Raw genomic sequence first — 20972 nt, 5'->3', positions numbered from 1 at the left:
GTTCACTACCCCCGATTTTATTCGGGAACCGTCGGCCAAATAAATATTGAACCCCTTCTGTTTCAATTGAAGGGGAATACCCTGCTGGTGAGCAAAATTAATATCCACGAAGCAGCTGCATGCCCCAGAGTCAATTATGGCCGATACTTCCACGGTCCTTTCTGGAAGCTGAAAGGAAAGGGGCACCACTAAGTATTGGGATGGACCAACATTGCCAAGGGATAAGGAAGAAGAGGTGCACTTACTCAGTTTCTGCGGGCAGGAACGCGCCATATGACCAGCTTCTCCACAATAGAGGCACAGGTTCTGGGATCGTCTGCGCAGATGTTCCTCTGGGGATAGTTTAGGCCGTGCCAGGCCGAGCTGCATGGGTTCGGGGTTGTCTCCAGGTGGCCGGTTTTGGATGACTGGCCTAGGTGTTTGACTGGGACCCTGAAATGATCCCCAGGGATTTCCGTGACCCTGGCCGGACCTCTCAAACCTGCGTTCCCGCAGTCTACGGTCAATTTTAATGGTCAGTGCTATTAAGTCCTCTAAAGTCTCAGGTACCTCCACCCGGGCGAGCTCGTCTTTCAGGCCGTCTGATAGGCCAACACGGAACTGATGCAGGAGTGCGAACTCGTTCCAGCGAGTATCCCCCATCCACCGCCTAAATTCAGATGCGTACTCCTCCGCCGCTCGGCGGCCTTGCCGGAGTGTGTACAGAGTAGCTTCAGCAGAAGCTGCGGGTCATCATAAAGGATGGCCATAGCATCAAAAAAACTGTCAACCGAACCAAGGTGAGGGTCATTTTTTCCCCGTAATCGATGGGCCCAGTCTTGGGGTTCACCCTGCAGGAGGGATATGACGAACCCCACCTTCACGGATTCAGTCACAAAGGTTCGGGGTTGTAGCTCAAAATAGAGGAGGCAGGACTCGCGGAATGATCTGAACCGAGTGCGGTCCCCGTGGAAACGTTCTGGTAAGGGTACTCGGGGGTCGGCCGCCGGGAGTGGTGCGGATGCCCCAGACACCAGCACAGGGACTGCTACAGCTGGAGGTGTGGGGACCGCGGCCTGTGGGGCAGGAACGGATATAGTGCAGGCCTGGAATTGAGTTTCAATCTGCTGACATCTATCCTGCAGGGCCGATACGGCCTGTGTCAAATTGGATAGGTGCCTGCAGATCTCCTCCAGCGGCGAGGGACCTCCTCTAGACTCAGTCATGGCCTTCTGGTACTGTGAGGGACCGCCCGGCGGTACTACTAGCACTCCACTGAATAGGCGTCCCCAGCGCACGGAGTCTAAGTCCCAGGGTGCTTGTTCACCAGGGCCCCCGATGGTGGGGATGGACTTGGAGCTCCCTGAGACCAGGTCGTGACTACCGGGTGCGTCCGTCAGTGGTAGTAGTATGCGCAAGGGGCTCCCACGGGGAAGAGTCTGATGTGAGGAGGTCAGAAGACCCCGCTGCACGGGATGGATGGATGGATGAGCAGGGTCAGACGGGCCGGGTCGGTAACAGAGAGGGCGGCAAGGTACAAGGCAGCGGGCATAGAATGGTCGGGTCACACGCCAGGTCAGCAACAGCAGGTCAAATCCAATAGGGGGCATTCAGGAGAGAGGTCAGGCAAAGCAAGGGTCAGAACAGGAGAAAACAGCAAGGTCAGGTACAATCCGGGTCAATAACTTACAGGGTACAGGTTCACAGGATTCAGAATGCAGGAAAGACCAGAAGGCACTGAATGACAGCTCAGGGTCGTTTAAATATCCCGCCCTGCGCTGCCATTGGTGCCCAGCGGGCGGCCGCGGCTTCTACTGCGCATGCGCGAACTCGAACGCCGCGGCCGGCCCGGAACCAGTGCTCGAGTCCCTGCGCCAGGCGGCATACTGCGCCTGCGCCGGGACCAACGCGGCGGGGATCGAGGGGATCCCTGACAGTTGGGACCCTTGCTTTTTAATATATTTATAAATGATATAGGTTCTCATATTAAAAATACTGTTTCAGTGTTTGCAGATGACACCAAGCTGTGCAGTGAAATAACGTCCTTACAGGATGTCTTCAACTTACAAGCCGACCTCAATGCACTGTTTAATTGGACAACTATGTGGCAAATGAGGTTTAATATTGATAAATGTAAGGTGATGCACTTGGGGGCTAAGAATATGCATGCATCATACATACTGGGGGGGTACAACTGGGGGAATCAATGGTGGAGAAGGATCTGGGAGTTCTGGTAGATCACAAGCTTAATAATGGCATGCAATGCCAAGCTGCGGTTTCTAAAGCGAGCAAAATCCTCTCTTGTATTAAAAGAGGTATAGACTCCAGAGAGAGATATCATATTACCCCGGTACAAATCGTTAGTAACACCTCATCTGGAATATGCAGTTCAGTTTTGGGCACCAATTCACAAAAAGAACATTGGGGAACTGGAGAAAGTACAGAGAAGGGCAACTAAACTGATACAAGGCATGGAGGAGCTCACCTATGAGGATAGATTAGAGCAGTGGTTCTCAACCTTCCTAATGCCGTGACCCTTTAATACAGTTCCTCATGTTGTGGTGACCTCCAACCATAAAATTATTTTCGTTGCTACTTCATTACTGTAATTTTGCTACTATTATGAATCGAAATGTAAATATCTGATATGCAGGATGTATTTTCATTGTTACAAATTGAACATAATTAAAGCATAGCGATTAATCACAAAAACAATATGTAATTATATATTGTGAAATCTTTATTTCTAATTACAAATAAATGAAATTTTGTATTCACATCAACCACAGCTGAATATAAAAAGACCGATCAGCATCCAGATTAAGTTCCCATGGTACAGATATTTTGTTTGCAGTAGCTGATTTTACATTTACCCAGTAATTATAATTCATGAGTGTCGTTTTACCTCCAATACTGCTGCTTTCAACACAGTAGCTGCTTTTAACAGAGTAGCTGCTTTCTACACAGTAGCTGCTCTTTACACATGTGTGACTGGTCCACATAAGTACATTATGGTGCCAACCCTGTCACATACACCTGTATTTGTACGGGGTGTATGTGATTGGGTTGGCGCGATGATGTCATCACGCCGGGTACTCATATGTGGGCGTATCTGCATGTGGGCCTGGAGACAGATAGAGGAGCATATCACGGTTCCTAAGACCATCGGAAATATGTGTTTTCCAATGGTCTTAGGCGACCCCTGTGAAAGGGTCGTTCGACCCCCAAAGGGGTCGCAACCCACAGGTTGAGAACCGCTGGATTAGAGGAACTGGATTTATTCTCTCTTGAGAAGAGGAGATTAAGGGGGGATATGATCAACATATATAAATACATCAGTGGTTCATATAGCGAACTCAGCGTAGAGCTATTCACCCTGAGGTCATCACAGAGAACAAGGGGGCACTCTTTACGTCTGGAAGAAAAGAGATTTAATCTCCAAACACAGAAAGGAATCTTCACAGTGAGAGCTGTGAAAATGTGGAATAGACTCCCTCAAGAGTTGGTTCTAGCCAGCTCAGTGGATTGATTTAAAAAAGGCCTGGATTCTTTCCTAGATACACAGAATATAACTGGATACTAACATTTATAGGTAAAGTTGATCCAGGGAATATTGCGATTGCCTCTCAGGGGATCAGGAAATAATTTTTTCCTCTGCAGGAGCGAATTGGTTCATGCTTTGGATAGCAGCATTGTCAGACTGGGTGGAAGGAAGTGTTAGATGTAACAACAAAATTAAATACACTAACAAATTGAAACCAAACTCCAGCTAATACTTTATAGCAGGGGTAGGCAACCTTTGAGAAGTGGAGATCTACCTAAACAACATTAAAGAAATAAAAGATCACCGGGGTTCAGCTCCATTTAAAAGAAACAAAAAAATAAAAACTAGAAAGGCCTAACTAAATAGCAAGGAACATGTAGAAAAACATAAATTAAATGTCACTGTAAAAAATACAAACTTAAACTATCTTATAAATTGACAGTGCCAGTAAGTAGGGCAGTGGACTGTGTCAGTAGGGCAGAGGTCGTTGTCAGCCAGTAGACGGTGTCAGTCAGCAGGGCAGTGGTTGGTGTCAGTCAGTAGAGTAGTGGATGGTATCAGTAAAGCAATTTTTTTTAGGAACCCTGTTGAAAGAGGAGCGCTTAGGGGAGGAGCAAGGCAGCAGAAAAGCGGAAGAACAAGGAGGGGAGGGGCAGCAGGGGAGGCATTTACTAGAACCGATCCCCTGGATCTTCCTCCTGCAGCAGCTGTACACTGGTGGAAGGGCAAGGAGGAGATGCTAGCTTTCAGCTGCTCCAGGACAATAAAAGGGATCGTCGAAAGGCAGGCATTTTACAAATCTGAACTCCAAGCAAGTGGCTGGGAATCAGGATTTTTCTGCCCCCCCCAGCTACCCTGGTACCCTAAGACAGCTGCCTAAGCAACCGTATGCTGGGTGCAAGCATAAGGCTGCTTAGGAAGCTGCCTTAGGGCACCAGGGTAGGGTGGGGGGGGGGGGGGGAAGGGGACAGAAAAATCCTGATCCCACTTGCTGGGAATTCAGATTTTTAAAATACCTGTCCATTGGAGGGAAGGGGGGGCCATGTGTGTGATAGGAAGGGTGGTAGAGGACACGGATATGGGGGTGGCCCTGCCCATAGAAGTGTCCTCTGCACATCACCTCCCCCCAGTCCCAGTGGTGTCTTCTGCCCCCACTTTCCCCCATAGCAGTGACCTCTGGTCACCTTCCTCCCCCAGCAACATCTTTTGCCCCCCCCTTCCTCCCCCAGCAATGTCTTCTGCCCCCCCTTCCTCATCCAGCCTCTTTCATTGCTGCTGTCATTCTCAGTGCAAAAAGCTGGTAATTAGTTGCTAGGACAGACCTAGCAACCAATCACCTGCGGGTTAATATGAAACCTTAATTTGGCCAGCTCCTTCTCCCGTCCTCCGTCCTGAGCCGTGCTGTCTTCCGCTCTCCGCTGTGCACGGAGCCTGACAGCAGCCGTGGAGGAGGCTGGGGGAAAGGGGGAGGTAGAGGGACCTGTTCGCAGTCTACCCGTCACCTGCCCACGGTCGATAGGTAGACCACGATCATCGTGTTGCCGACCCCGTTTTATAGGCAGTTACAGCAAACTGTTTTTTCCCCTTTTGGGATAAAGGTTTTACATAAATAAAAAAAAAAAAAAAAAAATGATCATTGTATTGCACCCCTACAAAGTCTTATATGGTTTGTCTCATCTCTGTAACTAATACATTCTGCTGAAGAGCTTGTTTTTTTGAAAAACAGCAGAGTTGCTGGCTGAATCACCAGATGAATAGAGGAAAGCCTAAAAAAGAAAAATGCAGCCATCTCATCTAAGAATTGGTAAGTTGCAATAAAATAAATGTTTGTTTTTGGGTTTAATACCACGTCAAGTTAAAAAACCTTCTGCCTTTAAAACCACTTTAAGAAGAAGTGATTTTAATGGTGTACAAGAAACAGTTACTTGTTGACATCCATTTCAGCTGCAATCAGAGCAGTGCAAATAAAGAACAGTCATCCAAGAGTTAAACCTGTCCCTGCCTAGTGATTCAAATTGCCCATATAGCCCTTCTGTTTACCTACATCTTTTATAGCACTGAAATCCTATTCAGCAACAAAGAACATTGCTATTCCCTTACTTGTGTAACTGGGATGAAAAACATTACTTGCAATTCAAATAATACTACCTCTTTTGTTTGTTCTAACCGTTCTTAGTCTAAAATTCCCATTCCTTACATTAAAGCGCACTTTTTGCACTGTATGTAAACACTTATAGGTGCATGAAATAAATGGCATATGTATTAAGAATATGCAAGAGACTCCAGTGTTTCTCTAGAACTGTCACTGTAGAAAACAAGGCTTTGTGATCCAAGAAAAGGATGATTATCATTTGATAACACAACCAAGCTTTGATCTGAAATCAAATTCGTAAAAAAAAGATGTAGATGGCAAAATCTTTTGTTATGAAGCAAAAGAGTTTATGATAAAATAACACTGAAGTCTACAACAAACATTGTTCCAAACAAATGTACACTTTTCTAACAATGCAAGTAAAAAAAAAAAAAAAAAAAAAAAACCTACAAAAGAAACTTGCTACAGAACAGTCGATCACCACACTGCTATCAACTGAGGCAGAACTTCTCAGCCCCATTCACACTAGGGTGTAGTGAATCGCAGCAGAATCTACACAATTTTGCCCACGATTTCAAAATACTGTGCTAAAATGACAAATCACAGAACCACGTGTTTAGGCGGCTTTAATATCATGGCACCTGAAACCGTGGTGCAGCTCTGCCACGATTGTCGTGTGGTAAATCACGCTGAAAGCGCAGCTATGCGTGTCACCCACAAGATGTTCCTGAACCTCTTTTAGGAGACTCGCGTCTAGCAATGCGGTTTACCACAATTGCAGCGCGATTTATTGCACGACAATCACAGCAGAAATGCACTGTGAATCGTGGCAGAATCGCCACAATTTTGCCCACGATTTCAAAACACTCTGCTAAAATGACAAATCACAGAACCGCATGTTCATGTAGCATTCATTTTAATGGCACCTGACCTGGCACGCGGTCATTTTAGCAGAGCGTTTTGAAATTGCTGGCAGAATCGTGTCCCAGTGTGAATGGGGCCCCAAGAGTGATCTTTGGGGACATAAGCCTCCTATTAGGTCTTGTTCCCACAGGCGTATTTAAGTGTTTGCCTGTGGGAAGGCAGTGTTTGCCCACACAGGGATGCACAAGCGTTCACGTCTTCCCAGCTGACATGAAAGGAACTGCGTGCATGTGTATGCATGGAAAACCTGTGCATCCCCATGCGGGCAGACACGACCTTCGAAGGGACGTATTCTTAGGTCCATCCATAAGAACAAGGCCTTAACAAGTTTTTATTATTAAAGCAACACTTCCCCTGCCCCACTCGATTTGGATATGGTGGCAAGAGGTTAGAACCCCTGTAAATATTGCTCTTGGCATGTCCCCAATTAGAAAAGTTCACAGTTTTTCCTGGTTATCATTGTCATAAGAAAAGAAAGTGAGGAAAAACCAGAATTCTGAGTGGTTCCTGGAACAGGAATAAAGGGGAAATCTTACATTTATTTATTTCAGGTACTTAAATAGCGCCGTCAATTTACATATATTGTACATTCACATCAGTCCCTAACCCTCAAGGGGAATACAATCTAAAGTTCCCAACATTCATACATATTAGGGCCAATTTAGACAGGATCCAATTAACCTACCAGCATGTCTTTGGAGTGTGGAAAGAAACCAGAGTACCCGGAGGAAACTCACGCAGGCACAGGGAGAACATGCAAAGTCCAGGCAGGTGGTGCCATGGTCGGGATTCAAACCAACAACCTTAGTCCTGCCAAGCAGAAGTGCTAACCATTTAGCCACTGTGCTCCCCCATTGACAATACGTATTCAGGTACCAACTGTCTAAAAGGGCACTTAAACTTTACTTTGGAAAGATTTTCTTGCTTCTTTTTATTTCTTTGAGACAAGAAGGGGTGAAAAATCTCCCCAAAAGGGGCACAGGGGAAAAAACAAACATTATGCATGTTCTCCCTTTGCTTGTGTAGGGTTTTTCTGAAAACTCCGGGTTCCTCCCACACGCCAGAAACATGCTGGTAGGTTAATTGTCTAAATTGGCGTGTGTGTGTGTGTTTGGAACCTTAGATAGTAAGCTCCTGAAGCCAGGAACTGATGTACAATATGAAAAGCACTGCATGAACTGTTGTTATAGTAATACCTGTAAAAAAACAAAACAAAAACACTTATGAATTTTATTCCCTACTACTCGATACAAAACTAAAAGGATTGGACTTTCCATATACTTCATCCACCTTACATTCTATATCTAAACAATTTAACACTTCCGCACTATATATATTCAAATGTCACATAGTATTGCAGGTATCAATATAGAAAACATATAAAACAGAAAAGGTACGGCGCCGTACCTTTTCTGTATTATATATCTAAAGCCAAAATCTGTGTTCATTTTTGACAAAGTAGGGGAGGCTGAAACCCATTGTCAGTCTCATTAGAAAGAATTCCCTTTTACTTCCTGTACTGTAGACCCAACAAGAGAGAGGATATATTTCTAATGTAAGGAAAATCCCCTCTGTTTGTTCACACCAAAACGAAGTGTGGGAAACCCAAGTTCCAAGTGCATTGTCTGCACCACTTTCCAAACACAGCGGGTGTGCAATCTGCTTCCTCATGACACCTCAGTGCGGATTGCAAAACAGAGTGTTTGCTTGCACCTGAGCGCATTCTACCACAGTACCATGCGATCTGGTTACAGCGTTTTTAAAAGCAGTATACACACTACTTTTGCTGCTATCCAGTGCAACTTCATCCCCTTCAAATGAATGAGCTGGAAAAGAAAAAGTTGCATTGCACTGAATCGCACAGGAACGCAGAGCAAGTTCCTGTGAAATTCCAGTGTGAAGCAGCACTAAGGGTTTGTTTACACCAGAAGCTACATTAGGACACAGCAGCTGGTCTTTGGTGCTGTATGGTTTTTCTAACTTCAATAAAAGCATCACAAAGTGTGATTTCATACAGTTCTATCAACCACAGTGCAATGTGATGATGCGGTGGATTGCGCTGAGAAATAGTACTGCCTGCTATTGAACTGACCCAATAGAGTATATGTGTTGAGAATGTGCGGGGCAAGGCTGCTGAATGCAAGCCTAACACACCTGGTGTATACCAGCCCTAAAGTTGTCCATACATTAACAGATTTCTCCACCCACGGTAAACAGTGGGAATGGACAAATCTCCTGGTGTGGCTATGGTATTCTGACACCCAAACAGGCCCTGCACTGAGTGTATGCTATTGGACCGACAAGTTGTTGCCAACAGGGCCACACACTGACCACATTTATCCGGTTTATCAGGGTTAGACAGTTGTCACTGGAGCAAGTGTCCCCACTGGAAGACATCCCCTCTATTCCTGTTCTGGTGGCAACTCAAAATAGTGGACCTGCCATTTTTATTGCTGTGACATTGCTGATCCAGATAATCAGGCCCTGTATATGGGCTGAATAATCAGCCGGAACAGTGGATACTGTGTGTACGGGTCCTGGTTTGACAGAAGCCGATCCTTTGGCCAGCTTTTGTGGAAAGAGCTTGCAGGAAAACCAGCAGCTGATCAGCACTCTCAGCCTATGGCTGCGAGTGCTGACCCGTGTGTTCTGCGGGGGGGGGGGGGGGGGGAATCGATTCCCAGGTCAGAACACAATAACTCAGCCAAGGAGATCGCTGTTCTAAAATGGCATCATTAGTACAGCTACCTCCTCCCAAGCTCTTCAGTTATTTTTCGTCCAGCCTGTGGGGCTGAATGAAAGAGAAAACCAACTTACCATGTGTACCAGGCTTAGGAGAGAGTGAATCTCCCTAAGGGGGCCAGAGACAGCAATAATACCAGGATGGCGGTTCTAATGTCTCACCACACTCTCCGAACGTTGGGTCTTTAGTTGTATTGGGAGGGCAAAACTAAAGAGAATTTCACCAAAGTCTCCCAATCTTCGTCAGCACCTATGGGGAAACGGGCAATGAGTCAGGTTGGTGGACCCGTACACCCGGACGTCTCACCTGCCGTGTCTCCGCTTCCCATGCCATTCAAGTAAAGGATGGACAACAGATGGGGCTCGGTCTTCTCCAAGGCCACCCGCAGATCCTGGAAGTGGTCCTTGTCCTTGACCAGGAGCATCTTGAGCAGGAGGTCCACTTTGTCGCGGTCGGTGGGGCCGCTGCTGTCCAGCTCTTGCCTGTCCCTGAGGGAGAGGGTGCCAGCCTCCTCCAGGAGGGTCAGTAAGCGGTCTGCATCGCTGACGGACTCCACCAGGTTCTGGTGACACTGTTGGAGCAACTCCCTGTGTTTGGGCTCCATGATACACAGGGAAAGGGGGGGGGGGTGAGGAAGGACGGCTGAGTCTCCCCCCTCCTCCTCCTCTTAGTGAGTCCTTGGGAGTTCCAGGCCCAGCAGGAGCCCTCAGTGTCCAGCCTGCACAGGAGCCCAGCACAAGCCTGCCCTGCCGGATCCTCCGCCTGCACTCAGCCTGCAAGCAGGAGCAGCCATATTGGGCAGCAGCCGGGGAGGGCTGCGGAGCTGCATGCTGTGTCTCACCTCCCAATCTTCCAGCTCTTCTCCCTCCTTCCTTCTAAAGTCTTCCCAGTCAGCAATGTCGAGCAGAGGGGGGAATATCCGCTCCTCCTCCCCCAACACAGGCTCGGCTCGGCTTCCTGCTACATGACTGGGAGAGCCGGGCGAACTCCGCTCCCTCACTCCCCTCCTCCGTGTCCCGCAACTCCGGCTGACTGAGGGACCCTCTCCCGCTCCTCCGCCAACCTTCCTCTTTAAGAGTCCAGACGCTTTTCCTCGTACTTCTGTCCCCCTCCCGTGTCTCCTCCTCTTCCCTCACTCCCTCCTCCTCCCGCCCGGGAATATGGACTATGTCACAGCTCTGCCCCTCCAGGTACCTGAGGACTGACCGCTCTCCAGGGGCACCTACCCGGCCCCGCATGGGCCTCTGCTTTGACCCTTTCGCTGCCAGAGCCGGGTTTCTTTTTTTTTTTGCACACACAGAATCATTTTAGGCCTGAAGATTCCATAAAGCCCCCAAAGCGTTACATCTGTTCTGGAAGCAGACACCCTAGAAAATACAATTGTGGCAAGTCCAATTATTTTTAGGAAACACAATATTACTGCAAAGGCCTAGAAAACGCAAAACACCAGCAATAAAAAGCCCAATTTTCTGGTAAAATATACAAGACGAGGTTGCACCGAGTAAATAACCAACATGTCAAATCTTAATCCCTCCCCGCCCTTTACGGAGTTTGTGACGCCAGAAAGGGGGGGGTGGGGTTTAGGGTCATGACCACCGTGATTGACTGTCACAGTAGTCACATGATCGGTAAGGTTCTGATCGCAAGTAGTGATCGGGAACTTTCCATGAGGCCCTGATAAATGTGCCAGGAGCGCACACGTGTGTGTTTACTTTGGGTACACAAACATGCGGCCTCTCAGCATCAAGGCCCAGCCGCTTAAGAGGCCACATGGTCGGTGCCAACAGGTTAAAGAGGAGTTCCTGCCCCCCCTCCCCTCCCAAAAACTACAAATACTGTAGCTGCTGACTTAATATTACCGCACTTACCTCTCCAGGGATCCAGCAGTGTCCTCACCCCGAGCTGATTCTTCAATCTTCTTTAATCCCGGCTAAAGTTTGCAAAAACACACCTGAAGTCTCCCAAAAGCATGTGGGGAAATGTGTTCTGGTCTGATGAAACCAAGGTTTAAACTTTTTGGCCATAATTACAAAAGATATGTTTGGCCCAAAATCAACACTGCACATCACACCATACCCACAGTGAAGCATGGTGGCGGCAGCATCACGCTTTGGGGCTGTTTTTCTTCAGCTGGAACTGGGGCCTTAGTCAAGGTAGAGGGAATTATGAACAGTTCCAAATACCAGTCAATATTGGCCCAAAACCTTCAGGCTTCTGCTAGAAAGCTGACCATGAAGAGGAACTTCATCTTTCAGCATGACAACGACCCAAAGCATACATCCAAATCAACAAAGGAATGGCTTCACTAGAAGAAGATGAAAGTTTTGGAATGGCCTAGCCAGAGCCCAGACCTGAATTTAATCGAAAATCTGTGGGGTGATCTGAAGAGGGCTGCCCACAGTAGATGCCCTCGCAATCTGACAGATTTGGAGTGTTTTTGCAAGGACGAGTAGGGCAAATATTGCTAAGTCAAGATGTTCCATGCTGATAGACTCATACCCAAAAGGACTGAGTGCTGGGATCAAATCAAAAGGTGCTTCAACAAAGTATTAGTTTAAGGGTGTGCACACTTATGCAACCATATTATTTTAGTTTTTAATTTTTACTTAAAAAGATTTCAGTTTGTTGTTCAACTGAGTTGTACAGTTTATAGGTCACAGTTCTGAAATGATTTATCTGTCTAATTTTTTTACATCACAGAAACCTGACATTTTAATAAGGGTGTGTAGACTTTTTATATCCATTGTATTTGTGTGTATTGCAAAAAAATTAGACAAACAGAGTTCATCCTGTGAAACTGCGTTCGCCCTGTGCATAAGCATGCACCATCTAATGTTGCTCGGCTATTTTATCTCTAGGTCAAATGTTTATTATTTTTATTATTCATACAGAGTAAATCAGGAAAAAGCCACATTATGACCACTAGGTGGAGCTGATAATCATAGTAAAGAAGTATTTATTAAGTGTTTTTGCATGGCAAGACCACTTACTGTTATCTCACATATATATTCTTATTATAGTCAAATTTCCCACCCTAACTCCTCCCACAGTTTTTACACTATATAGACAGTAATATACTGAAACGTGCGGATTGTTCCCGATTGGTGTGCGATTACTTTGTGGAGCGTTTCGCCGAATGGTTCAAGAAATATCGGCGTTTTTGTGGTGAAATTGGTCCCATAGGAATGAATGGCAGAATGTTCAAAACTAGAGTGGGAGCTGACAAAAGCTAGAGTGTGAGCTGAAAAAATCAGTACTTGATTTCTAAACTGCCATCACTCCCTCGTTTTCAAGCCCACCTACACAAATCATATATCAAAACGTTCAGCTATCCCTGCTGCCACTAAAAATGTCCACGGCTAAGCCATAGTCCTGATAGTTTCACAATATGACCATTTGTTTTCAACTCACGCCGCCCATTGACATTCATTGAAACTCCACTCTAGCCACCTCAAATTTGAAGGGCAATTTCTAAACTGCGACTGTGCCTTCATTTTTAATATTTCAGAAACATACTATCCATCAAAATGTAGGTCTGGGTCTTGTGATTCTCACAAAATAATATACACTCTTCGGTGTAGGATTTATAATTTTTAAACTACAACCGTTTGAAGATGGCAACCTCCAGTGAAGTGAGCAAGTTGGAGCAGTTTGTTTTTAACTGCTCTTCTCTGCCTTTGCTGTAGAGTGAGTTGTCATAGGAACCCAGGTGTGTGAGCAGGCAGCAGAGTGACAAGCCACCCCACCCAGTTACTCTGCCTACTCCAGTTGTAGACTACTGGTGGAGGCAAGAACACTTCACACAATTTCCCCAGTAACTTTTCTAGTTATCTATGACCATCAGCTCCATTGGTGGTCTTAATGCCAATTTCCATGAATCACTCTACTCTGCACGACTAAAAAAACAAACATTCAACCTGGAGAGAAAATGGCCTAATAGTGTTTATTTTTTCCCTGTTTCCCCAGAGTGAATGTACATGAAATTTCACAGAATGATTAGTTCTACAAATACTAATAAATACACCCCAATGTGATCAGTGGGTAATAAAACCAAAACAAAAGATACTTAGTAACAGCCACGAAGCACCTGCTGCTTAAAATTTTGGCAGGGCAGTCTGTCTCTCAAGCTACAACCACAATGTTAGAACAAAACCTTATGATTACTTTTTAGGGAGAACTATGAGCGCTTATAATATTTGTGCGGAGCACAGAGGCATCATAATAAAAATGTTAAGTATATATTTTTTATATATACATTTTGTATTCAAAAATATAGATTTATATATATAAAAATACATATATACCTGGATTTGATATGTCATCAACACCATCCCGATTACCAAATGCTAACTGAAAGCCATGAAAAAGCATGGAAAAGGGACTTTCTATAGATGCCGATGACATCACTGGAACACAGGAAAAGTGAAGATCCCAAACCTTACAAGACACTCCAGCACTGTACAGAAATGCAATCTTATGGGATTTGGGGATCTCAGCTTTCCCAGGATCCCTCAAGAAGGCCCAGTGAATACAAAACTTTCTGTGATTGGAAAAAGGGTAAATGGACACAATCTCCCCTCCTCTAATCACAAAAAGCCTTTCATTCAGTGAAAAGTGAATGGAAGAGATGCACGAGTCAACCGCTATGAACGATCTAGTTATCTATCCATTCATCTTCTACAGTGAGACTGGGATTATACAGTACATATGTTGCACATTATAATATATATATATCACACATACATACATACACACACAATACTGGACATTTTGGAGTGATGTAGGGGCCATATTAAAGAAGACATGGAGCAGCAGGCAAATGTAGGGCAGATATCACCAGAAACGATTCTTTTTACATGGTAAACGGCCCAAATTAGTTTTTTTTCCTGGCGTTCAGCTTTAAGCAGGAAAGCTCGGTTTGCCCGAGGGTCCCTGCCTAGGCTTTGGGAGGTCTAAAGAGGAGCAAGACCTCAAGACCAGTGATCAGGTATTCTATCCCATCCAATGTTTCACCCTGAATGTAGTCCACTAGGATCATTTCCATATAGGGAACAGTCATCTCATACAGGATGTATGGAAGTTCTGTTAACTTTGTATCATATTCTCTGTAACTGATCATAATTTCACATAATACTCATCAACCGTCACAACCACCATGGCAATATCAAACAGACCAATGACAAACAGCAGCTCTAATGGTTTTGTGTGAATTTTATTTTAAATTTTTTAACCAGTTGCTTACTGGACACTTTTACCCTTTTCCTGCCCAGAGCAATTTTACTGATACTTTGAATGACAACTGCGCAGTCATGCAACATGCAAAAACTACATTTTTTTTTAGACAAATAGAGCTTTCTTTTGGTGGTATTTGATCACCACTGGGGTTTTTATTTTTTGCTAAGCAAACTAAAAAAAGACCAAAAATTAAAAAAAAAAAAGTTTCTTAGTTTCTGTTATAAAGTTTTGTAAATAAGTAATTTTTCTCCTTCACTGATGGGCACTGATAGGCTGCACTGATAGTCATTGATAGGCGGAACTGATTGCCAGCACAGATGGACACTATTGGCTACACTGATCACCAGGATACCAATGATAAGTGCCTTGATAATCAGTGCAGATGTCCCCCTGCAAAATGCTGCTTACTGGCTCTTTTCTCCTCACGTGCATTCAGCTTGAAGAGAGGACTGCCGATAACTGGCATTTCCTATTTACCCATTGATCAGCTGTGATTGTTACAGCTGGTCACATGGTAAAAGCGTCTGTGATCGGCCTGTTCTGTAGTTATGTGATCAGCTGTGTCCAATGGACACAGCGATCACAGATCGCGAGCAGTGCGCTCCCTAGGGGGCGCGGTTCTGCAAGGATGTCCATGGACGCCCTCCCAGAACTAGATAACCATGCTATAGCGCGGTCAGGAACTGGTTAAATGTTTTTGAACTGCTGCTTTACATTTATCTGTGCCAATATGTAGACCAGGCACCCATGTTGGTTTGTGGGCGTACAAATCCTAATTCTGGAACTGGCCACCAAACGCTGTATGTAAAGGATAAGTTCACCTTTCATAACATGTTACACCCATATTTCATATTCAGGGTGTAACATGTTACAAAAGGACCGACCCCCGCATCCCCCAATCCCTTGTTTTGACAGCTAGTAGGGAATCTTTTCCCCTGCTAGCTGTCACAATTAAAAAAGTATGCCTGCATGGCAACGTCATCCATTCACAGAGTGCTGTGGAGCACTGTGGAAGTTCATTGATTCTTCCTATCAGACTGTATCTGCTACGGGCACACAGATACACCAACAGCTCTGGAGTAGACCTGCATGGCACCACTGATCAATGCTCTACAGGATCCCAAAACAAAAAATAGTAAATGCACATTTTCTTTACCTGCAAAAAATATGCATTTATTATTTTTTGTTAAAAGGTGAACTTCTCCTTTAAAGTTAGAAACAGTGAAAGAATATTGCTGGATGATCTTCAACTTGTCCGTGACCCTCAATTTTGTATATCCTTGTGTATATCCTGACTTCCTGTTAGCGACTCGGCTTTCCCCTGGATTTCCCTACTGCATGATCACTGGTTGTGACCTTTGCTCGTTTAAGGACTTTGCTTCTTCTGATCATAACCCTGGCTCAGCTCCTGACTACTCTGCTGTCTTCACCCTACTGATCCACTGTGTATGACCCTGACCAGGGGTGGACTGACAACTCACGGGGCCCCCGGGCAATAGGGGATCATGGGGCCCCTGTGTCCTTGCCCAAACTCAAAAAAGCCTATGAAAAAGGTACCAGGGGCATCTCATGGGGCCCCCTACTGACCTCGGGCAGTGCCTGAGTTTCCAAATGGTCAGTCTGCCCCTGACTACGCTGTTCTCTCTTACCATATCGTTGACCATCCGTGTATGACCTTGGCCTGGATCCTGACCTTGACTAAGCCACTCCAGTTCCTCTTTCTTGATCTGAATCTGCACCACCTTCATCTACTGCAGGTGTCAGCACTCAGCCAACTACCTGGGCCTGACCTGCTCTCCTATAGTATGCCCTATGTTCCTGTTGATGTCTTCACCTACCTGTCTGAGAAGTACCTAGCTAAACACTTCCAGGAGCAACCACTAACTGGTCTATTGGCACCCATGCTCCTTTGAGCCTTGCACTCCTTGTCACCACCTCCAGGGGTGTTTGGATGAGAGCCGCAAGGGAAGCCCTCTCATCACTTTGGCCTCCAAGCAGGTATATGACAATGTATTTTAGCTGGAGCTATTGGGTTCTGCAGATGGCTGTTCACAGGATAAGGAGAAATAGGAACAACTCAATGATATTTTTGTTGATTGTTTTTGCATAACGTGATCACTACCAGAATGGAGAATAAGGCGCAGAGAACTTTGGGGGAGGGGTCTAAATTTATCAAGAGATAGGATTTTAGGAGAGTCTGCCACTTTATCCCTTCAGGAGCCAGGTCAAAGTGACGGGTTTTCATGATAGGGGACCCAATAATGGTGGCCCCTGCAACTTTGTTCATCTGTCTTAGTGCTCTTTCACACAGGCGGTTGGGAGTGGGGGGGCGTTGAGGTCAAGGGGAGCGCACCACAACCATAATCTAAACACTTTTCTCGCAGTTGCAGTATTTTAATGTAAAAATCTCCCTTGAATTTAAAATAAGACATTGAGCAAAAAAAAAAAAAAAGGCAGGCTCACATCCTGAACACGTCAGCCACTGCTATACCACCCTCTGAAAAGTGATCCACCATGGTGGGCAGTAGTCACCGACATCAGTGAGAAACAGCGTTTAGTCCTATGAAATGCCTGGTACTTACAGGTATGGGGTCCTTGTGACTTCCTTCCTTTCCTCCAAGTATTCTTTGCTCAGGCCAAAGCAGCCAATTGCTAGTTGAGGGAGGATTAGCTACCTTCATCTTACATGGTCTCACAGCATGTGCAATGTAGCCACCCTCCCCCCAATGCAAACTAAAAAGTTAGGTTCCAATGCAATGAACAGTGCTTAGGCCTATCCGGCCAGTTGGAAACACTGTCAGCTTGGGGGAGGGGTGCAGGTCATTAACCCTGTGCACACTCTGATGTGGATTAGAACATGGAAGTCTCGCAGTGGAGCATCCAAAACATAGAAGCCAAGAGCAATGGGGAGTTGGGTGAAAAAAGCTTGGAGGGGAGCCGAGTCACGTGGTCTGTCAAAGTCACAACTCTCCACCAATCATGGAGTTCCAGAGAGAAATGGGTATAATACCCCAGCCTGCATTTTTTGAAAGGTTGGGCCGTGGTATGCAGTACTACTGCAAGGTATAACTGAAAGTGAATATATACTCGATCTCCATTATAAATCACCCCCTAAATCTGTCTGCATCACAAGTTCCTTCTAGATCAGTGACTCCCTATGACATGCACCTTGCTGTTCTTGCACCTTGCTGTTCTTGCACAGGGGTTTCTTCCGCAGCTCCGATGTGTTGGTCTGGAACTGTTTGGCTCCAGTGTGCAGTTCCTTCGCTGTGGCTTCAAGCTTGGAAATTTCTATCCAAAACTTTATCCAAGTTGGTATTCATGATGCTCAGCACCTGTCAGAATATAAAGAAAGGTGGGCTTTCCAAGATCATCAAATGAATTTCCTAAACAGTGTAAATACCTTGTATATTAAATATATTTTAGAAAATGATATATATTCATAAATACATGTATTAAAAAATTATACAGATACTGAAAACTCGTTTCAGGGATCATAGAAAACAAACGGTCATGACAAAAAACTATATAGTTATAGGGTGGCACAGTGGCTTAGTGGTTAGCACGTCTGCCTTGCAGTAAATGGGTCATCGGTTTGATTCCTGACCATGGCACCTCCTGCATGGAGTTTGCATGTTCTCCCTGTGCTTGCGTGGGTTTCCTCTAGGTGCTACGGTTTCCTCCCACACTCCAAAAGACATGCTAGAGGGTTAATTGGATCCTGTCTAAATTGGCCCTAATATGTGTATGTATGAATGTAAGTTAGGGACCTTAGACTGTATGCTCTTTGAGGGTTAGGGACTGATGTGAATGTTCAATATATATATATGTGTAAAGCGCTGTGTAAATTGACAGCGCTATATAAGTACCTGAAATACATAAATATAGAGAGTGGGGTTAATTTACTAAAACTGGAGAGTGCAAAATCTGGTGCAGCTCTGCACAGAAACCAATCAGCTTCCAGGATTTATTGTCAAAGTGTAACTGAACAAGTAGAGGTTGATTGGCTACCATGCACAGCTGCACCAGATTTTGCACTCTCTAGTTTTATTAAATTGACCCCAATGTGTCTATATTATCACTATATGTCATTGTGTGTATCTGAATAATGCACTCTAATGCATAATAAAGGTGAGATGCTGTAGAACTACAAGTGCCAGCATTCCCAACTTATTGCCTGCTTTCTTACACACATATATAGTCATATTAAAATAAATGCACATGTCAATTGATTTGAACAAAAAAATAAAAAGAGATTATAACCCTTCTATCCTCAGTCCCCATATAAAGCATGCTCCTATTTTCTCCAACAGGAAATAAAATTTCTTCTTGATCCCATATGATGCCAATGAGATAAATAACGTCCTGATCCCATATGAAGTCAATGGGATGCATAACGTCCTGATCCCATATGAAGTCAATGGGATGCATAACGCCCTGATCCCTTATGAAGCCAATGGGATGTATAATGTCCTGATCCCATATGAAGCCAAAAGATGCATAACGTCCTGATCCCATATGAAGCCAAAGGAATGCATAATGTCCTGATTCCATATGAAGCCAATGAGATGTATAACGTCCTGATCCCATATGAACCAACGGGATGCATAACGTCCTGATCCCTTATGAAGCCAATGGGATGCATAACGTCCTGATCCCATATGAAGCCAATGGAATGCATAACATTCTGATCCCATATGAAGCCAATGGGATGCATAACGTCCTGATCCCTTATGAAGCCAATGGGATGCATAATGTCCTGATCCCCTATGAAGCCAATGGGATGCATTCATCCTGATCCCATATGAAGTCAATGGGATGCATAACGTCCTGATCCCATATGAAGCCAATGGGATGCATAACGTCCTGATCCCTTATGAAGCCAATGGGATGCATAACGTCCTGATCCCTTATGAAGGCAATGGGATGCATAACGTACTCATCCCATATGAAGCCAATGGGATGGATATTGTCCTGATCCCTTATGAAGCCAATGGGATGCATAACGTCCTGATCCCTTATGAAGGCAATGGGATGCATAACGTTCTGATCCCTTATGAAGCCAATGGGATGCATTCATCCTGATCCCATATGAAGCCAATGGGATGCAAAATGTCCTGATCCCTTATGAAGCCAATGGGATGCATAACGTACTGATCCCATATGAAGCCAATGGGATGCATAACGTGCTGATCCCATATGAAGCCAATGGGTTGCATAACGTCCTGATCCCATATAAAGCGGATAGGATGCATAACATCGTGATCCCATATGAAGCCAATGGGATGCATAATGTCCTGATCCCTTATGAAGCCTATGGAATGCATAACTTTCTGATCCCATATGAAGCCAATGGGATGAATAATGTTCTGATCCCATATGAAGCCAATGGGATGCATAACGTCCTGATCCCATATGAAGCCAATCGGATGCATAACGTCCTGATCCCTTATGAAGCCAATTGGATGCATACCGTCCTGATCCCATATGAAGCCAATGGGATGCATTCATCTTGATCCCATATGAAGCCAATGGGATGCATAACGTCCTGATCTCTTATGAAGCCAATGGGATGCATAACGTCCTGATCCCATATGAAGCCAATGGGATGCATAATGTCCTGATCCCATATGAAGCCAATGGGATGCATAACGTCCTGATCTCTTATGAAGCCAATGAGATGCATAACGTCCTGATCCTATATGAAGCCAATGGGATGCAAAACATTCTGATCCCATATAAAGCCAATGGGATGCATTCATCTTGATCCCATATGAAGCCAATGGGATGCATAACGTCCTGATCCCTTATGAAGCCAATGGGATGCATAACGTACTGATCCCATATGAAGCCAATGGGATGCATAATGTCCTGATCCCATATGAAGCCAATGGGATGCATAACGTCCTGATCCCATATGAAGCAGATAGGATGCATAACGTCCTGATCCCATATGAAGCCAATGGGATGCATAATGTCCTGATCCCATATGAAGCCAATGCGATGCATAATGTCCTGATCCCTTATGAAGCCAACGGGATGCATAATATCCTGATCCCATATGAAGTCAACGGGATGTATAACTTCCTGATCCCATATGAAGTCAATGGGATGCATTCATCCTGATCCCATATGAAGTCAATGGGATGCATAACGTCCTGATCCCATATAAAGTCAATGGAATGCATAACTTTCTGATCCCATATAAAGCCAATGGGATGCATACTGTCCGGATCCCCTATGAAGCCAATGGGATGCATAATGTCCTGATCCCATAAGAAGTCAATGGGATGCATAATGTCCTGATCCCATAAGAAGTCAATGGGATGCATAACTTCCTGATCCCATATGAAGCCAATGGGATGCATAATGTCCTGATCCCATGTGAAGTCAATGGGATGCATAACTTCCTGATCCCATATGAAGCCAATGGGATGTATAATGTCCTGATCCCA

The 20972-nt window shown here is 45.0% G+C and overlaps 1 protein-coding gene across 7 annotated transcripts in view; it reads right to left on the bottom strand.

The window, feature by feature from the left end:
- The window catches only part of DLG5 (discs large MAGUK scaffold protein 5), a 237021-nt gene extending 226647 nt beyond the window's left edge, over nucleotides 1–10374 (bottom strand). For 6 of the 7 annotated variants that reach the window (XM_089682542.1, XM_089682544.1, XM_089682546.1 and 3 more), the window contains exon 1: nucleotides 9589–10374. In XM_089682542.1, coding sequence (XP_089538668.1) covers nucleotides 9589–9886 — 298 coding nt within the window. In that variant the 5' untranslated portion in view covers nucleotides 9887–10374. The remainder of the gene's footprint in view (nucleotides 1–9588) is intronic. The other variant, XM_089682545.1, reaches the window with a different exon arrangement.
- Between the last annotated feature and the right edge of the window lie 10598 nt (nucleotides 10375–20972).

The sequence above is a fragment of the Staurois parvus genome, unplaced genomic scaffold, assembly GCF_062004578.1.
Source record: "Staurois parvus isolate SC_StPar_1 unplaced genomic scaffold, SC_StPar_1.0 ptg000291l, whole genome shotgun sequence".
Classification (NCBI taxonomy): Eukaryota; Metazoa; Chordata; class Amphibia; order Anura; family Ranidae; genus Staurois; species Staurois parvus.
Note: the sequence above shows the minus strand (reverse complement) of the source record. Positions and strands in the feature narration are given on the sequence as shown.